The sequence below is a fragment of the Pelobates fuscus genome, chromosome 5 (genome assembly GCF_036172605.1).
Source record: "Pelobates fuscus isolate aPelFus1 chromosome 5, aPelFus1.pri, whole genome shotgun sequence".
Classification (NCBI taxonomy): Eukaryota; Metazoa; Chordata; class Amphibia; order Anura; family Pelobatidae; genus Pelobates; species Pelobates fuscus.
In genome coordinates this window covers 73,390,818-73,406,268 of record NC_086321.1, presented here as the reverse complement: position 1 = coordinate 73,406,268, position 15,451 = coordinate 73,390,818, and the positions used below count along the sequence as shown (strand labels likewise).

The 15,451-nt window shown below is 40.0% G+C and overlaps 1 protein-coding gene across 2 annotated transcripts in view; it reads right to left on the bottom strand.

Moving 5' to 3' along the window:
* The window catches only part of EGFLAM (EGF like, fibronectin type III and laminin G domains), a 97,323-nt gene that overhangs the window by 55,963 nt on the left and 25,909 nt on the right, over positions 1 to 15,451 (bottom strand). For both annotated transcript variants that reach the window (XM_063453988.1, XM_063453989.1), the window contains exons 3-6: positions 11,723 to 11,806; positions 7,835 to 7,861; positions 7,030 to 7,147; positions 5,782 to 5,917 (exon numbers count right to left, since the gene is read on the bottom strand). In XM_063453988.1, the coding sequence (XP_063310058.1) occupies positions 5,782 to 5,917; positions 7,030 to 7,147; positions 7,835 to 7,861; positions 11,723 to 11,806 (365 nt within the window). The remainder of the gene's footprint in view (positions 1 to 5,781; positions 5,918 to 7,029; positions 7,148 to 7,834; positions 7,862 to 11,722; positions 11,807 to 15,451) is intronic.

Below are 15,451 nucleotides of genomic sequence, written 5' to 3'. Positions count from 1 at the left end.
TAATCCAGTACACACACACATAATCCAGTACACACACACATAATCCAGCACACACACACATAATCCAGCACACACACACACACACACATAATCCAGTACACACACACACATCATCCAGCACACACACACACATCATCCAGCGCACACACACACACATCATCCAGCACACACACACACATCATCCAGCACACACACACACATCATCCAGCACACACACACACATCATCCAGCACACACACACATCATCCAGCGCACACACACACATCATCCAGCGCACACACACACATCATCCAGCACACACACACATAATCCAGCACACACACATCATCCAGCACACACACACATCATCCAGCACACGCACACACAATCATCCAGCACCCACACACACACACATAATCCAGCACACACACACTGCATTCATTATACACAATCTGCACTTACTACAAACACACTACATTCATTATACACACTCTGCACTCATTACAAACACACTAAATTCACTGTACACACTGCACTCACTACACACACTACATTCACTATACACACTCTGCATTCATTATACACACTCTGCATTCACTACACACACACTACATACACTGCATTCATTATACACACTGCATTCATTATACACACTCTGCACTCACTACAAACACACTACATTCACTATACACACTCTGCATTCATTTTATAGACTCTGCATTCATTATACACACTCTGCACTCACTACACACTACATTCACTATACACACTCTGCATTCACTACAAACACACTACATACACTGCATTCATTATACACACTCTGCACTCACTACAAACACACTACATTCATTATACACACTCTGCACTCACTACAAACACACTACATTCACTATACACACTTTGCACTCACTACACACTGTATTCATTATACACACTGCACTCACTACACACACACTACATTCATTATACACATTCTGCACTCACTACAAACACACTACATTTATTATACACACTGCACTCACTACAAACACTTCATTATACACACTCTGCTCTCACCACAAACACACTACATTTATTATACACAATCCGCACTCACTACAAACACACTGCATTCATTATACACACTCTACACTTACTACAAACACACTACATTCATTATACACACTCTACACTTACTACAAACACACTACATTCATTATACACACACTGCACTCACAACAAACACACTACATTCATTATACACACTCTGCACTCACTACAAACACACTAAATTTATTATACACACTGCACTCACTACAAACACACTACATTCATTATACACACTCTGCACTCACTACAAACACTTCATTATACACACTCTGCTCTCACCACAAACACACTACATTTATTATACACAATCCGCACTCACTACAAACACACTGCATTCATTATACACACTCTACACTTACTACAAACACACTACATTCATTATACACACTCTGCACTCACTACAAACACACTAAATTTATTATACACACTGCACTCACTACAAACACACTACATTCATTATACACACTCTGCACTCACTACAAACACACTACATTCATTATCCATACTCTGCATTCACTACAAACACACTACATTCATTATACACACCCTGCACTGCACTATATGCATAGGAGTTTAATTTTTTTTAAGGGGGGGGGGGGAGGCGGAATCTTGGGTGAGTTCCCACACTTTTTTCCCCAGGACTTGACCCCTGTTGGTCGGTGTATGTTTGTGAGGTTCCCTTCAGGGGGAGTTTGGGGTACCAGAAGGGGTGGGAACTGGAAGTAAGGGGATGGGGGGGGAGGGAGGGGGGGGAGTCTGGTAGGAGTACTGGTTCTGTTGCCTTGTTTATAGACCTGATGTTGTGTCGCGTCATATGGCATGGCATGAGTGTTGCTAGTGATTGTTTCTTCAGGGTTGGGTAATGTTGATCCGAGGTCGTCTGTTGCCCTTCCTATGAACTTTGTGTGTGATTCTGCTTGGGCTGTCTCCTAGGATAGGGCGTGTTGGTCTGGGCCTCGTTGGGTGTTTCGTGGTCAGTGTGTTGTGGGTGGCTGTCTGCCGATTTCGTCTGCGATCTGATTTTGGTAGAGTTAGAGCGACCTATGGGGGTCGTTGGTTCTAGTGCAGCGGGTGGGGGGGAGGGTGTGTGTGGTGGGGTGTATATGGGTTAGTGTGAGTGTGCTTGTCTGGTGTGGCTGAGGTGAGCGATTGAGGCATCTCATGTTGGGGATGTGGGGGGGGTTCAGAGAGAGAAGTGACTCGGTTGGTAAGGTGTGGGGCCTGTGGTGGTCCTCGAAGTTTTTACTCCTTAGGAACTTCCACCCGCCTGGTCTGTCCCGTAATGGGGAGTGCCCTATAGAGTTGGGAATTCGAAGATCCATGGCTCCCATATTTTGTCGAAGTGCTTAGTGGTGTCATGTACTAGAGCGGTGAGTTTATCCATATTCATAGCTTCGTTAATTTTCCGTTTTATGAGTGTTATAGGTGGGGAATCTGGGCTCCCCTATTTCTCTGCGATTGCTCACCTGGTTGCTAGAGCTAGTTTGGCTATCAGTTTGTTTTGTGCCCTTGGGGTATCTCTGAGGGGACTGAAAAGGAACCATAGCCATGGGTCCGTCGGGATAGTGATATGTAGTGCATGTGATGCTAGTTGCGCTATTTGTTGCCATAGTGTGGCTACCCGGGGACACTCCCACCACATGTGTATGAAAGTTCCCCTGTTCCCACACCCCTTCCAGCAGAGGTCATTGTCAGTTTGTCTCATTTGTTTCAGGCGTAGTGGAGTAAGATACCATCTGAGGAGAGTCTTGTACGCTTGCTCTTTGTGATTGACACAAATCGATATTGTTGCTGTAGCCTCCCATATGTCTGCCCAGTCGCTTTGATCCCCGATGGGGCTCAAGTCCCTCTCCCAGGCTGCCATATAGGGCATGGAGCCTTCCTGTATGTTTCTACTTAGTAGGGAATATATTGATATTTGACCCCTGTGGAGTGGGTGGTTGTTGCATGCTTTTTCTAGCGGGGTGAGGGGGGTGGTACTTGCTTTCTGTATGGCAGGTTTGTCGACAAAGCTGCGTATTTGTAAGTATCGGAAGAAGTCTCGAGTGGTGAGAGGGGTCTATTGGGGGAGTTCTGCGAAAGGTATGATACATTGGTTTTTGTAGAATTGATAAATGCGTGTCAGATCGTTGTCTTCAAAGTGAGTGAAGTCCTTCGGGGACATGCCTGGTGTCAATTTTGTATTCCGAAGAATGGGCATTAGCGGGGAGGGATGGGAGATGAAATCGTGTTTTTCTGTAATTTTATCCCATATTTTGATCGTGGTGAGAACTGCCGGGGAGGTAGAGGGGGCCACTGGTCTGGCATCCTTTGGGAGCCAGATGTATAAGGAGGGGAAATCAAATCCAAATATGTTGTGTTCCAAATCGACCCATCGTTTGAGGCCGGGGGCAGCGTGGAGTTGGATTGCTTGTGCTATGTGTGCTGCGTGGAAGTATTGGGTGAAATTGGGGAGTCCCAGTCCTCCTAATCTGTTTGGTATATATAGTGTTTGGCGGGCAATCCTTGCTCTCTTTCCGGCCCATATGAACTTGTCTATTTTAGTTTGCAATTGTTTGAAGTCGGAAGCGATTATCGGGATTGGGAGAGTTTGGAAAAGGTATAAGAACCTCGGGATTCATTTTTATTGAAGTCATTCTGCCTATCCATGAGATCGACATGTCTTTCCATTTGTCTAGGTCTTGTGTGGCAGTGTTGAGTAGGGGTGTGTAGTTTAAGCTGTAGGTTTGTGTGAGGTCTACTGGGAGAGTGGTGCCCAGGTATTTGATAGCCGTTGGTTGGTATGTGAACGAATGTCGTGCTTGGAGTGTGCGGAGGGTAGGTTGGTCTATTTGGATCGGTAGGGCTTCCGTTTTTCCCCAGGTTGAGTTTGTACCCAGAGATGTTTGCGTATTCTGTTAGCTCCGTGAACAGGGGTGGGAGAGAGTTTAGCGGGTCCGTGATTGTTAGAAGAACATCGTCCGCAGCGATTTTATAGGTTTCGTCCCTAATATGAACTCCTTGTATGTCATTGTGGCTTCGGAGGACCTGGAGTAATGGTTCGAGTGATATGGCAAATAGTATTGGTGAGAGTGGGCATTCGTGTGCCATTCTTAATTTGGAAGGAGGGGGGTGCAGTTGAGTGCAGGAGGAGGGTGGCTGTGGGGGAGGAGTATAGAGTTCTCAGTGCGTTGGTGAAAGGTGTGGGGAAACCGAATTTCTGTAACGTTGTGAATAGGAAGGGCCAGAGCAATCTGTCAAATGCTTTTTCCGCGTTGAGGGATAAAATCAGGGTCGGGATGCGTCTGCAGTCAGTGTACCAGATGAGATCGAAGGTACGTCTAGTGTTGTCACTGGCCTGTCTGTTCGGGATGAATCCCACTTGGTCTGGATGAATGAGTCGGGGCAGAAGAGGGTTAAGTCTTTCCGCCATTACCTTCGTGAATAGTTTAATATCTACATTTAGCAGGGAAATTGGTCTGTAATGTCCGGGATCGAGATGGGATTTGCCGGGTTTTGGTAGGAGGCATATGTTCGCCTCTGGTTATTTTTTTAAGTCACTCACAGGGTAGGATTGCAGCGGAGGTAGTTTTTTTTTTTGTTTTTAACTTATGTCTGTTCCTTTTTCACTTTAGTAGATGCTGCAATATTGTTTACTGGAGTCACTTTACAAGGAACTGTAATTGTTAGAGAAGTTGAAGTTTTGATTTAATTTCTCTAACAAAAGAAGAATGCAAGCCAGCACATGTTCTCTGATACAAACGGACTCTCGACTCGAACATTTTGGCATTTATAGAGCTACAAACATGATAAATACCAACCTTGTCTGGTACAAAAAGGGTCACTTTGCGCACAAACATTTGCATAGGACACCAGATATGTTCTCACTATATGTGCACATGATATTTTTTTCTCAGTGTCAAAAGAATGTGTACACAGAAATAATGTAAGTTGGATAAAAGCAATAATTGGAAAAGTAATGTCTTCTCTCCCTTACCCTCAAAACTACTAACACAATAACAACAGTAGCAGTTTCTGTACCCTTGTTTGACATGTTGGATGCATGTACAGACCATGATTTTTGTATGGTTTATAATATTTTAATTTAATAAAACCTACATTAAACTTGTTATATGCTGTCTGTTTAGTCAGTGGTACTATGATAATTCACTATTTTCTAGTGGAATCATACTGATATACTGCAAGGTAAGTCAACCTCTCACAGAGACTCTCTTACTCCAATATTGTTGGGTAGGCTTTTCAAATTATTTAATATGTTTAGATAAAACTTTTAAAAATATTAAAATGTACCAACAGAAATATTGTAAACATCTAATTAATATATCAAACAAATATCAAAATCAATGAAATAATTAAAATATATTTTATTATAATAAGTCATTTTAAAAGTGTATCCAAAAATATTAAATAATTTGAAAAACGTATCCAAAAATATTAAATTAAGGCATTTCTAAAAAGCAAATACAAAAGTGGTAACTTACCTTTCTATTATGTTCTTACGAATGGAAACTGTGGTGATTTACCTTTCTAGGATGTTCTTAGGAGTGGTAACTGTGTGGAGCTACATTTCTAGGATATTTTAAGGAGTGATAACTGTGGTGAATAATTTATCTAGGATGTGAAGTGGGATTACTGAAAAATTACAAACAAAATGCAGCACTGATTTCACCTGCAGTTATAGTAGAGAAGACGAATATGTTATTTACCACACACCTTATATATTCCACTGTGTAATATTGAACAGGTGAGCTTCCTTCACTGATTCCGTGTTTCCATGAAATAGCCACCTCCACGTCTGACACCACCACAACCTGAGGCTGTAAGGGAGGGTCTGGTATCATACACTGGTCTAAAGAAAACAAAGTCACACATATCACTTAAAACAAAAATAAAATCACACACACACACACACTGCAGTGAGTGCAAATGCAATTGATACATATGAAGCCCACTGTCTCTGCTCTTGAGCTGTGTTTCTCATGGATTTTTAGCTAGAGTTTGTAGTGCTATTTATTTCTCTATAGTTTTGAGAGAGTTACCCCCCCATGCGAATCCATAGTATCTCTTTTGCCTGCACCCTTGGATTTACCCTTGATTCTTGTCAAAGTAGTGATCTGAAATATAAGATATGAGTTCTAACTGACTACAGCATTGATTTATTACATCCGTCTACATCATTTCAAGCTTATTTGTATATTGCTGCCCTAGCATCACATAATAACAATCTAGTAAAAATCTAATTTTAAAACCGCTTTTTGTAAGTATGATTTGTCAATAATTGGAAAGGTGATTATGAGCATTTCACAGTGAATTAGCGCCATTTACATGAAGCTAAACGTATTGCGAAATAGATGATCTATAATCATCGCCCATATTGTCGGACATTAAAAAAACTGTACTCCCCTGTTTCTATCTTACAATAACAGAAGTCCCTAGAAACAACAACAGTTACAGAACTGTATATGCACCAGTTTTTAAAAAGGCTAAACAAATTTACAAAGAACAAATTTAATGCCATCAGTGACTTCTGAACATAAATACCTAAATGCAATGTTTAAATTCACCTTTAATAAAGCATTGCCTAAAACCAATATCTGCGGTTTCACAGGGATATGATGGGGGCCTGTGTACACATTACAGGAGAATCCTGAACTCTGAGCGTGTAAAAAATGGTTCCTCGGTTGTTCCCAGTGCCGTTACCAATCCTGATAATTAGTGTCATTAAAGTGTAAATTGTCCATATATAAAAAGTTTTATGAAATAGAGAAAATATTATATTTCACTGCGTAATATAGCAGAATCCAGTGCGTATGTGGGATTCAAAAATAGGTGTGCATTTGCCACTATATATATTTGAAATGTGAAATTCGGATATTGTGATAATAAAATATAAGTAGAACCGCCATATATTCTAGTTTTATGAACGTTGTATGAAATTCGGTTGGCATTCTTACTGCTTACCTTGAGATAGGGTTGACACATCTCTGGGCATGCTTGCTCTGCCCTTTCCAGCCCAACTATAGGCGCCTACGCTAACACGATGCAGGGTACCTGGTCTTAAATCACCAATGGAGACTTCCTAAAAGGAGAAACAGCATGATGACAATCCACTGACGTACTACATTTACTGTAATCTTAACCAAAATCCCACCTTAACAGTGTTATTTACTTCCTGAAAACAGAAGCTTGTTAAATCAAGGAGCACAAAAAGGGTATTTATGCTTTATTAACTCTATGTATGCCAAAACAGTTTGCATTGTTTTACACAGAGTTTCTAACCAACCCAGGCATACTTCACGAATGTTATTTTGCACTCGGACGTGCTAATATTGAACGCCAACCAATAGGAGTGTTTTCTTAATTTGAAATGTGTATTCACACTAAATACATAATGAACATGTCTTAGGGTCAGCCAGGTCATACTTTGTTATCAAATGGCCCAAAATGGCCCAAAAAGTCTATCTAGCGAGGCTAAAATATAGACAGTCTTCAGATGCGTAATAACAGATGGTCTAGATTTTGCACAGGCACTGAAAAAAACTTTTTTTTATTTTTTTTAGTGCAATAAAGAGTTGTTACCGGTAATTATTCAATCACCAAAATGTGCGAAAGTGGATGAATCAGTGATATGACTGATTTAAATGACGGAGAATTACAAGCCATCTGTTGCATTAATATGGTCTCCACAGTCCGTCAAAGCATAATAATGTTTGTTATTTAAAAAATACATCAAACAGGAATTCAACCAAATATCTGAAGTACTCACAAATGTCACCAATGCATCTAGTTGTCCCTGTAAAGAGAAACAATGCATTCTTTTATGCCAAATCCAAATTTCATTAACATAAGATTTTGAACTATATTTTTTGTTTTCTGAAATTTTGTAGAAAAATTTCACAAAACATGTTTAGAGAAGATTAGCACAGTGTATAAGAAATTATTTGAAGCGCCATAAAAAAGCAAGGATATCCTGATAATTACTAACCCAAATTCCAAAAGGAAGTAAAACCATCAACAAATATTTAAAATCGTATTAAAGGTATATGCTTAGAATAGGAAAATGGACAGTGATCATTAATGAAACCATGGCTAATTTTCTGAAAATATGGAAGCCCTGGATGGAGACGTTTGTCCTGTGGGGATTAAATGTTAAAATTCTTGTGGAGTGAAGCTGGGACAATACTACACATACATACCTTTACCTGTTTTTTTTTTGAGGAACTTACAGGTTCAAATTAGAGATGTACCCTACTTGTGGAAGTAACTAGTGTCACTATACTTACCAGTGACAAACGTCAACAATATTTAATGATAGGTAGCACAGACAAACACTAACAAAAAAAGGTTTAAATGACTCCTGAGTGGCAGAGGTTTGAGCAGTGAGACTGCAATGGCATGATCTATACACGTCACTTCATTGAGCAAAACCATTTGAGTACTTTGAGTGTCTCTTTAACTAACCTTATTTATATGAAACCCTAACCATGTCTAAACTTAGCTAATCCTAACCCAAGCAAACCCTAACTGTGACGGACTGCCTGGCACCCCGACAGGGTGCCTCCGCCAATCAATGCTCCTAGTGCTCACCAAGGACTCCAAGCACTCTACCAGACACCATCAGCACCGTAGTCTCCGCGTCTAGAGTTACAGCTTGGCTGGGAACTCGCTGTCCTCCACCCACCCGAGACCCGAGACCAGGATCCAGCTTCCAGTTGGTGAACCTTTCCTACTCCAGAGAGTATAGCAGGAACAGCTCTTATAAGAGCTAGTGATTATAATCCCAGGGGAGTATAGTGATATAGCAATCCCCAGGGTAGATACAGCGGTTTCCCCCACACATGTTATGAGACTGTATGTTGAGGGTAAGCAGGAACTCATTTATTGGTAGCCACAGCTGGCCTTTTATGCAAGTCCCCATGCAAGAGGCACTCCCCTCTGGACCTGAGAGGAGACTACAGTAAAAACAACCACATAATGACATTGGCTCTCATGCCCAAGACACTCCCATACACAAATAAGATAATCCCTCCTCTGTGCCTGGGAGATAATTGAATCAGGAACTGTACTAATCTAATCCAATTATCTCCAAGCACAGAAAAACATAAATTTTTACAAAACCCCCAAAATACCTTTAACCCCTTAAACACACACAAAAAAGTTGCATCCCCTGATAGCCCCAATCTGGGTGACCAACATATCCAAAAATCACACAGATTGGTTCACGGGTTCGGAATTTTTATGGAAGTTATAATTTTGACCGACCGTGCACATGGTCCTATGCCCAAAACAGTTCCATCAAATCAGTGCTAACGGTCGGTCAAGTTCAATAGTCTTTTACATGTTTCCCTGCAGGGCCCATAGTCTGTTGGCAGGAGGCTGGCAAGCAAGCTCCTCCAGGAGCTCGTGGCAAACTCACGTGGGAAGGGGAGTTTGTCACACTAACTAATGCTAGCTAGCCCTATCCCTCGCTAAAATCTAGCAATGCACTGTTTAATATACTGGGTCCCAGGTTGAGTGATTACTTTATGTGTGTGTCTATTTGATATTTGTGTGTAAGTGTGTCTGTTTTTTTGTTGCTCTCAACTACAGCTGAATATAAGCAGAGAAAAAGAAAAACGAGACATCTCTAGCTATGCAGCTGGTAAGCAAATTTCAGTAAGCAATACATGAAAAATAATGCCACATGTTCAGACAAGGAAAGGTTAGTATTTTTTCTCTACTGGATAAGTTCAAAAGAATGTCCCTTGTTTATAGAACTGAGATTTCAGTGTGGATGGTCCTACTAATGGGGAGCATTGCCAATAATGGTAAAACACTTGGAAATACATGTTTATCATGGTGTAGGACTACCCTTAAGAGCACAAAGTCCCATATACAATGAGCTGAATTATAGCTCTAGATGATGTGAGTTAAAAGACTCACAAGTGCAGGACTAGGACATACAAAGCTGTTTAAGATTGATGGGAGTCACACTTTTGGACACATGCAGCAGTGAGGGATAACGGTAACAGCAACTGAAAAGGTTCTCAGCTTGGGGGGTTTCTATTATTGTTTTAATTGTGTGGCTGCTGGTAGATCATGTTTAACTCAGCAACAGTCATTGTGATTATGAGGTACAGTAGTTGTTAGCTGCTGTCCTTGAGTGATAGTTGGAAAAGAGGCCATTACCTTAGGCACATCACCGTCCGTACATAGCTGTCTGCAATTGGGGTGTTGAAGTTGGTGTTACTTCTTCAAGGACACCCAACAAATCTGGAATCTCAGAGGTGTCTGCTACCTCTCACACAGTGTCCCCTTCAGTGACTATTATGCTATGTGCATAACCCCAATAGAGTATGGAGTGGAATTATAGAGCTACAGAGAGGTTCCTCATATTCAGGTGAATAATGAGTGTGTTCCTCTTAAAATCCACAAAGAGAGGGCTAAGTTCTTAAATAAACAGTAAGGTGTATTCTCTGAACTGACTGCACAAGGGCTCAGAAAATGAACCTCAATATTCCTGTAAAATACCATTGGTGCTTCGCATGGCCTAGAGAAGGGGTAGGCAACCTATGGCACGTGTTCCATGCACGGCACTCAAGGCTGCTAGAGCCAAACAGGGTCTGGCCTATCAGGAGTCCCAGTTAAACTTTAGATATCTGCTAATACGATAAGGTGGTGAAGGAAAATTCTCAATTTAGGCATTGCAGCACTTGTGAATGGGAATCCACACTGGAGTAAAGCAGCCCGCAGCTGCTGTTGCAGCTCCTTTCCTTGACCTGTACCTGGCCATCATGATCCCCACTGGACTCCAGGGAAGCCACCCATACTGCTAGATATACACAGAAATGCAGAATAACTCTCCCCTCATACAAATAATATGAACAGCCCGCACACAAACATACACATAATCCGCACAAATGCAACCCAACTAACAATCCACATACATGCACACAACCCCAAATGCAGGCTCTTACATACAATACCCCAAACAGCAATACACACACCATCAAACACACTATGTGACATTTCCATCACAATTCCACAAGCACCCCCATTCACAGCCCACATTCATATGCATCATACATGATACCACATACTACTAATAATGCAACATACACACCTCAATTAAAAAAAAAAAAAGGACAGGCACGCTACGGGCCATCACAAACTTATTTCGGCACAGTGCTGCTAAAAGGTTGTCTACCCCTGGCCTAGAGACTTCGTCAACCATCACCATTCAACTGCTTTTGGCAGGAGCAAGTGACAGAGCAGTCTCAAGACAAAATGTGGTAAGCCCTCAGAGCCTATGCCATTTAGATATCCATGTGAGCAGAACATTATTCTCCTGCTATTCTGCATTATGTCAGTTTAGCTAATGGTCTTATGTTTGTAGGGTGAAGTTTATGAGAAGCTGGTGCTAATTTGGCCACCATAGTGTAGGCTCCCAGTCTAGCTTCTTGATATTTTCAAAAGGACTTTAGTTGCAGGAGGATCTTCATCCTCATCCTATGAAGTCTCATGCGGTGCCCTTCGCCTAGGGTATAATTATTTTTGAAAACAATATAACATAGTAACTGTGTGATTCATGCATCTATGCAATAATCTGTTGCAATCTCACCTTTTAAAAATACTGCTATAAAACTAATGAATGTAAGATGATTTTGTTACTCACCAAGTTCAATGTGTCCATTTTAAGGGGAACATCGTGCGTGAGCTGCTTCACATGTTTACCATTAATTACTTCTGTGTAGAAAACCTGAATAGAAAGACACATAAATAAAAGATTATAAAGACCATAGAAGTACAGATGGTGCAATGGTGGCATCAGTCACATTTGTAATAAATTACCAGCACAGGCATGTCTTGCACTGCCGAATAAGCATTGATTTTGCTTTAAAAACCTGAAGGGATTATCAGTATGACCCATGTGGTTTCGTGTGTGTTTGACAAATGGAATTCATGGTTTACTGCTCAGTAAATGTGCTATCAAACAGCAGCGAAATCCGGACGATAAAATTATAAAAAGTCCTATTTTTGAGTATCAATATGTAGAGGGAGAAATTCATGACTTTAAAAGATGCTATAAATTCTTAAGGAGTAACAGAAGTATCACTAATGTCAACATTTTGAAATTTATGATGTAGAGAAATAAAACGGATATTTAATATTTCTCTCGCACAATATTGAGGAAATTTTAAGATGTAAATACAGTGACATTTTCCTACAAAATAAGGCCATACATGACTAATTTGTGTTAAAACTTGCCAGTTTTGTTTGGTGTCTATCAAATCCATTGTCATTGGGTAGAGTATACTTATTTGTTCTAGCAAGTGTTCACACGAGCCTGATAGATTGGATAGAATGGTATTGTGAGCTGTATATTGAAACATCAGATCCCATCAAGAGACCAGGGAGTATATATATATGCAGTATTATGCAGTATTATGCAGTATTATATGTCTCTGTGAACTTGGACTGTTTTTATGTTTCAACAAGGCTTTATGAATACAAAGAGACACGGTTACAGTGGTACAATATAGGAGAGAAGGTATGTGCGAGACTCGCAGGTCTCAATGCAGGCAATCAATAATGCAGTGAAGCATAGGAGATTCAAGATGCAGTGCTTTAAAGAATTTTTAAGAGTGATAATACATCTATGTATAAATCATAACCTGTTAGCTATTCTAAAGTATGTATTAAAAGTTAACAAACACATCAGGGACAAGCTATGTGGGGAGCCTGCTTTTGTTCCACGTTCGGTCTAGCGGACTTGGTTGGATAGGGAACAGTTAGCTTGCATCTGGTATATCTTTGCTGTTAGCCATGTGAATATGCTTATGGGGTCCCGAGAGCCGCAATTTTGAGAAGGTGGAGTAATTTCAGGGTATGAGATATTAGTTGTGTCTATGAATGGCATGGTTGCATTTGTGCGTGACTCCCCTCAGCTTCTAAATAAACCGTGTCGCTATGAGGGAGGAATCTCAGAATCGGTCTGGGATTTTGCCTATCTCAGTGGTAGCGGCTCACTTTCTGGATTCTTCGAATATTGGGCGAGCTCGCCTAGATAGGTGCCTGTAGGGTATTTAAAGTAGAGTGAGGGCTAAAGTGAAAGTGGGAGTAGTTGGTAGTCGGGTGGTAGTATAAAGGTGGGTGTGGTATGGAGTGGGTAAGAGAGCATATTAGACAAACGCGGGGTACAGCCCCTACTCAAGACCACGCAGGTAACTTGGACTGTTTTTAGTAACTTTTGCCAATTTGGAAATTCCCATTGATACTTAATTAATAGTCCTTGTTCTATGTTCTTTCCCGATACAATTCTGTCTAATCTATAGACAAACAAAAAACAGAATTTCCAAAGTCACTGATGACCTGCCTGATGCATTCGGTTTATCATCAGCCAAGATATGATCGTTGATAAATCTCTGATTTCAGTGCTAGAAATTGGTTTGGATGTGAAATTTACTGTTTTTCCAAACTCATCCAAACAAAAGTTACAGAATCAATTGGACTGACCAAATCGTCACCACATTTGCCTCTACTACATCTGTGAATTTGTAATTTTTACCGGATTTTGTCCGAATGGAATAAAATCCAGTGTTTAGTAAATATCATTACTAGTCTTATGGTACCTAGACTAACAAGTTTCATATTTTTATTCCTATGAAATGTGCACGAAATATCAGGATAAGGCAACAGCCACCTAGAAAGTAAAACACACCCTGCAAAACATGTTATAGGTGATTCTCCATGTTTTCACAAACACAGAATAATCATGTAGTGATAAAAATACTATTAGCTCTTCACGTAAGACATCTGCCAAAATTAAGATAAAAGATTGGTTGTTTCCCTTTAAAATACACTTGGCAGAAATATAAGTTAACGTGGAACTGTCACATGTCTGTAATTACCACCATTTAATAGATGATTTTAAATCACATATGTTACATTGTAATCTAGGTTAAAACGCATTGTTGGTCCAAAACAAGGCAAAAAAATAAAACCTCTAAAAAAAAGCAATTTTAAGTGATTGCCAAATATGTCACACAAAAAAAAAAAAATCCATTCTCGACTTCATAATGGCAATCAAATTTCTTCTGGGGTCAACATGCGGTTTCATATTAATTACGGTATATTCTTAATTCATGACCTCTTGTCTGTTGAATATTCCTGCTAATTAACAGGTTACTTGATAGTGGCTGTACTGACCCTGTACATATTTGTATCTATTATCTCCATCTGAAACACTTGTTCCCGAAAGAAAACAAATGCAGTCTTTCTAACCGGTCTTTATAACTAATGTATTCCACCTGCTTTCTAATTTGTTTGTTTGGCTCTATAGTTTTCGAGCTCTATAAAATCCTTCTTTAAGACTGGTGCCCAAAATTGCACTGCACATTCAAAGTGGGTCTTACATTTTGATTTAAAAAACAAAATTATATTTTCATCACATGGATCAATACGGATTTAGCGATTACAGACTATCATTGTACACTGTTGTTCAGTTTGTTGTCTATAATTGTTCTCAAGTCCTTTTCATTTAATGTCCTATGTATAGCAATGGTTGTATAGGCCCTGAATATATTTGTATAATGCTATCATTTCCCCTGTGAGGCGCTGTTTTTCTACACTAAAGAGGTTTAAATATGTTAACCATTCTTTATACCTAAAATGTTCCTTTCCATTTATTAATTTTGTAACTTGCCTCTGCACTTTTTCTAGTGCCATAATATTCTTCTTTAGAACAGGTGCCCAAACTTGGACAGCATATTCAAGGTGTGGTCTTACCAGCAATTTATAAAGAGGCAACATTATATAGTCATCCCGAGGATCAATGCCATTTTTTAACATGACAATGCCTTATTAACCTTAGCAAGTGCTGATTGACATTGCACATTGTTGCCTAGTTTGTTGTTGTCTATAACAACTCACAAATCATTCTAGTGTGTTATCTGTAATTCACTACCGTTAAGGATGTAAGTTTCTTGTGCATTCTTTACCCTGAATTGCATAACTTTGCATTTTTCTACTTTAAATTAAATCTGCCATTTGAGTGCCCCGTCCCTCAATCTTTCTAAATCCCTCTACGGCAAAGTCATATCTTACTCACAATGTATTACTTTACAGAGTTTTGTGTCATCTGCAAACACTGAAACATGACTTTCAATGGTTATTTCAAGATCAGTTTTAAATATGTTAAAAATAAACCGTCCCAGAAAAGAAGCCTGAGGGACACCACTTACCACTTTTGTACAGCTTGAAAATGTACCATTAGATGGACACTTTAGGCACTCTAACAACTTCATTTTATTGAGCTTGTTATAGTGCCAGTAGACCTACCCCCGCCCCTCCATACCCCAAACCCTTTAGTTCACTAATTAGATGGTATAACGGAACGCCTGGC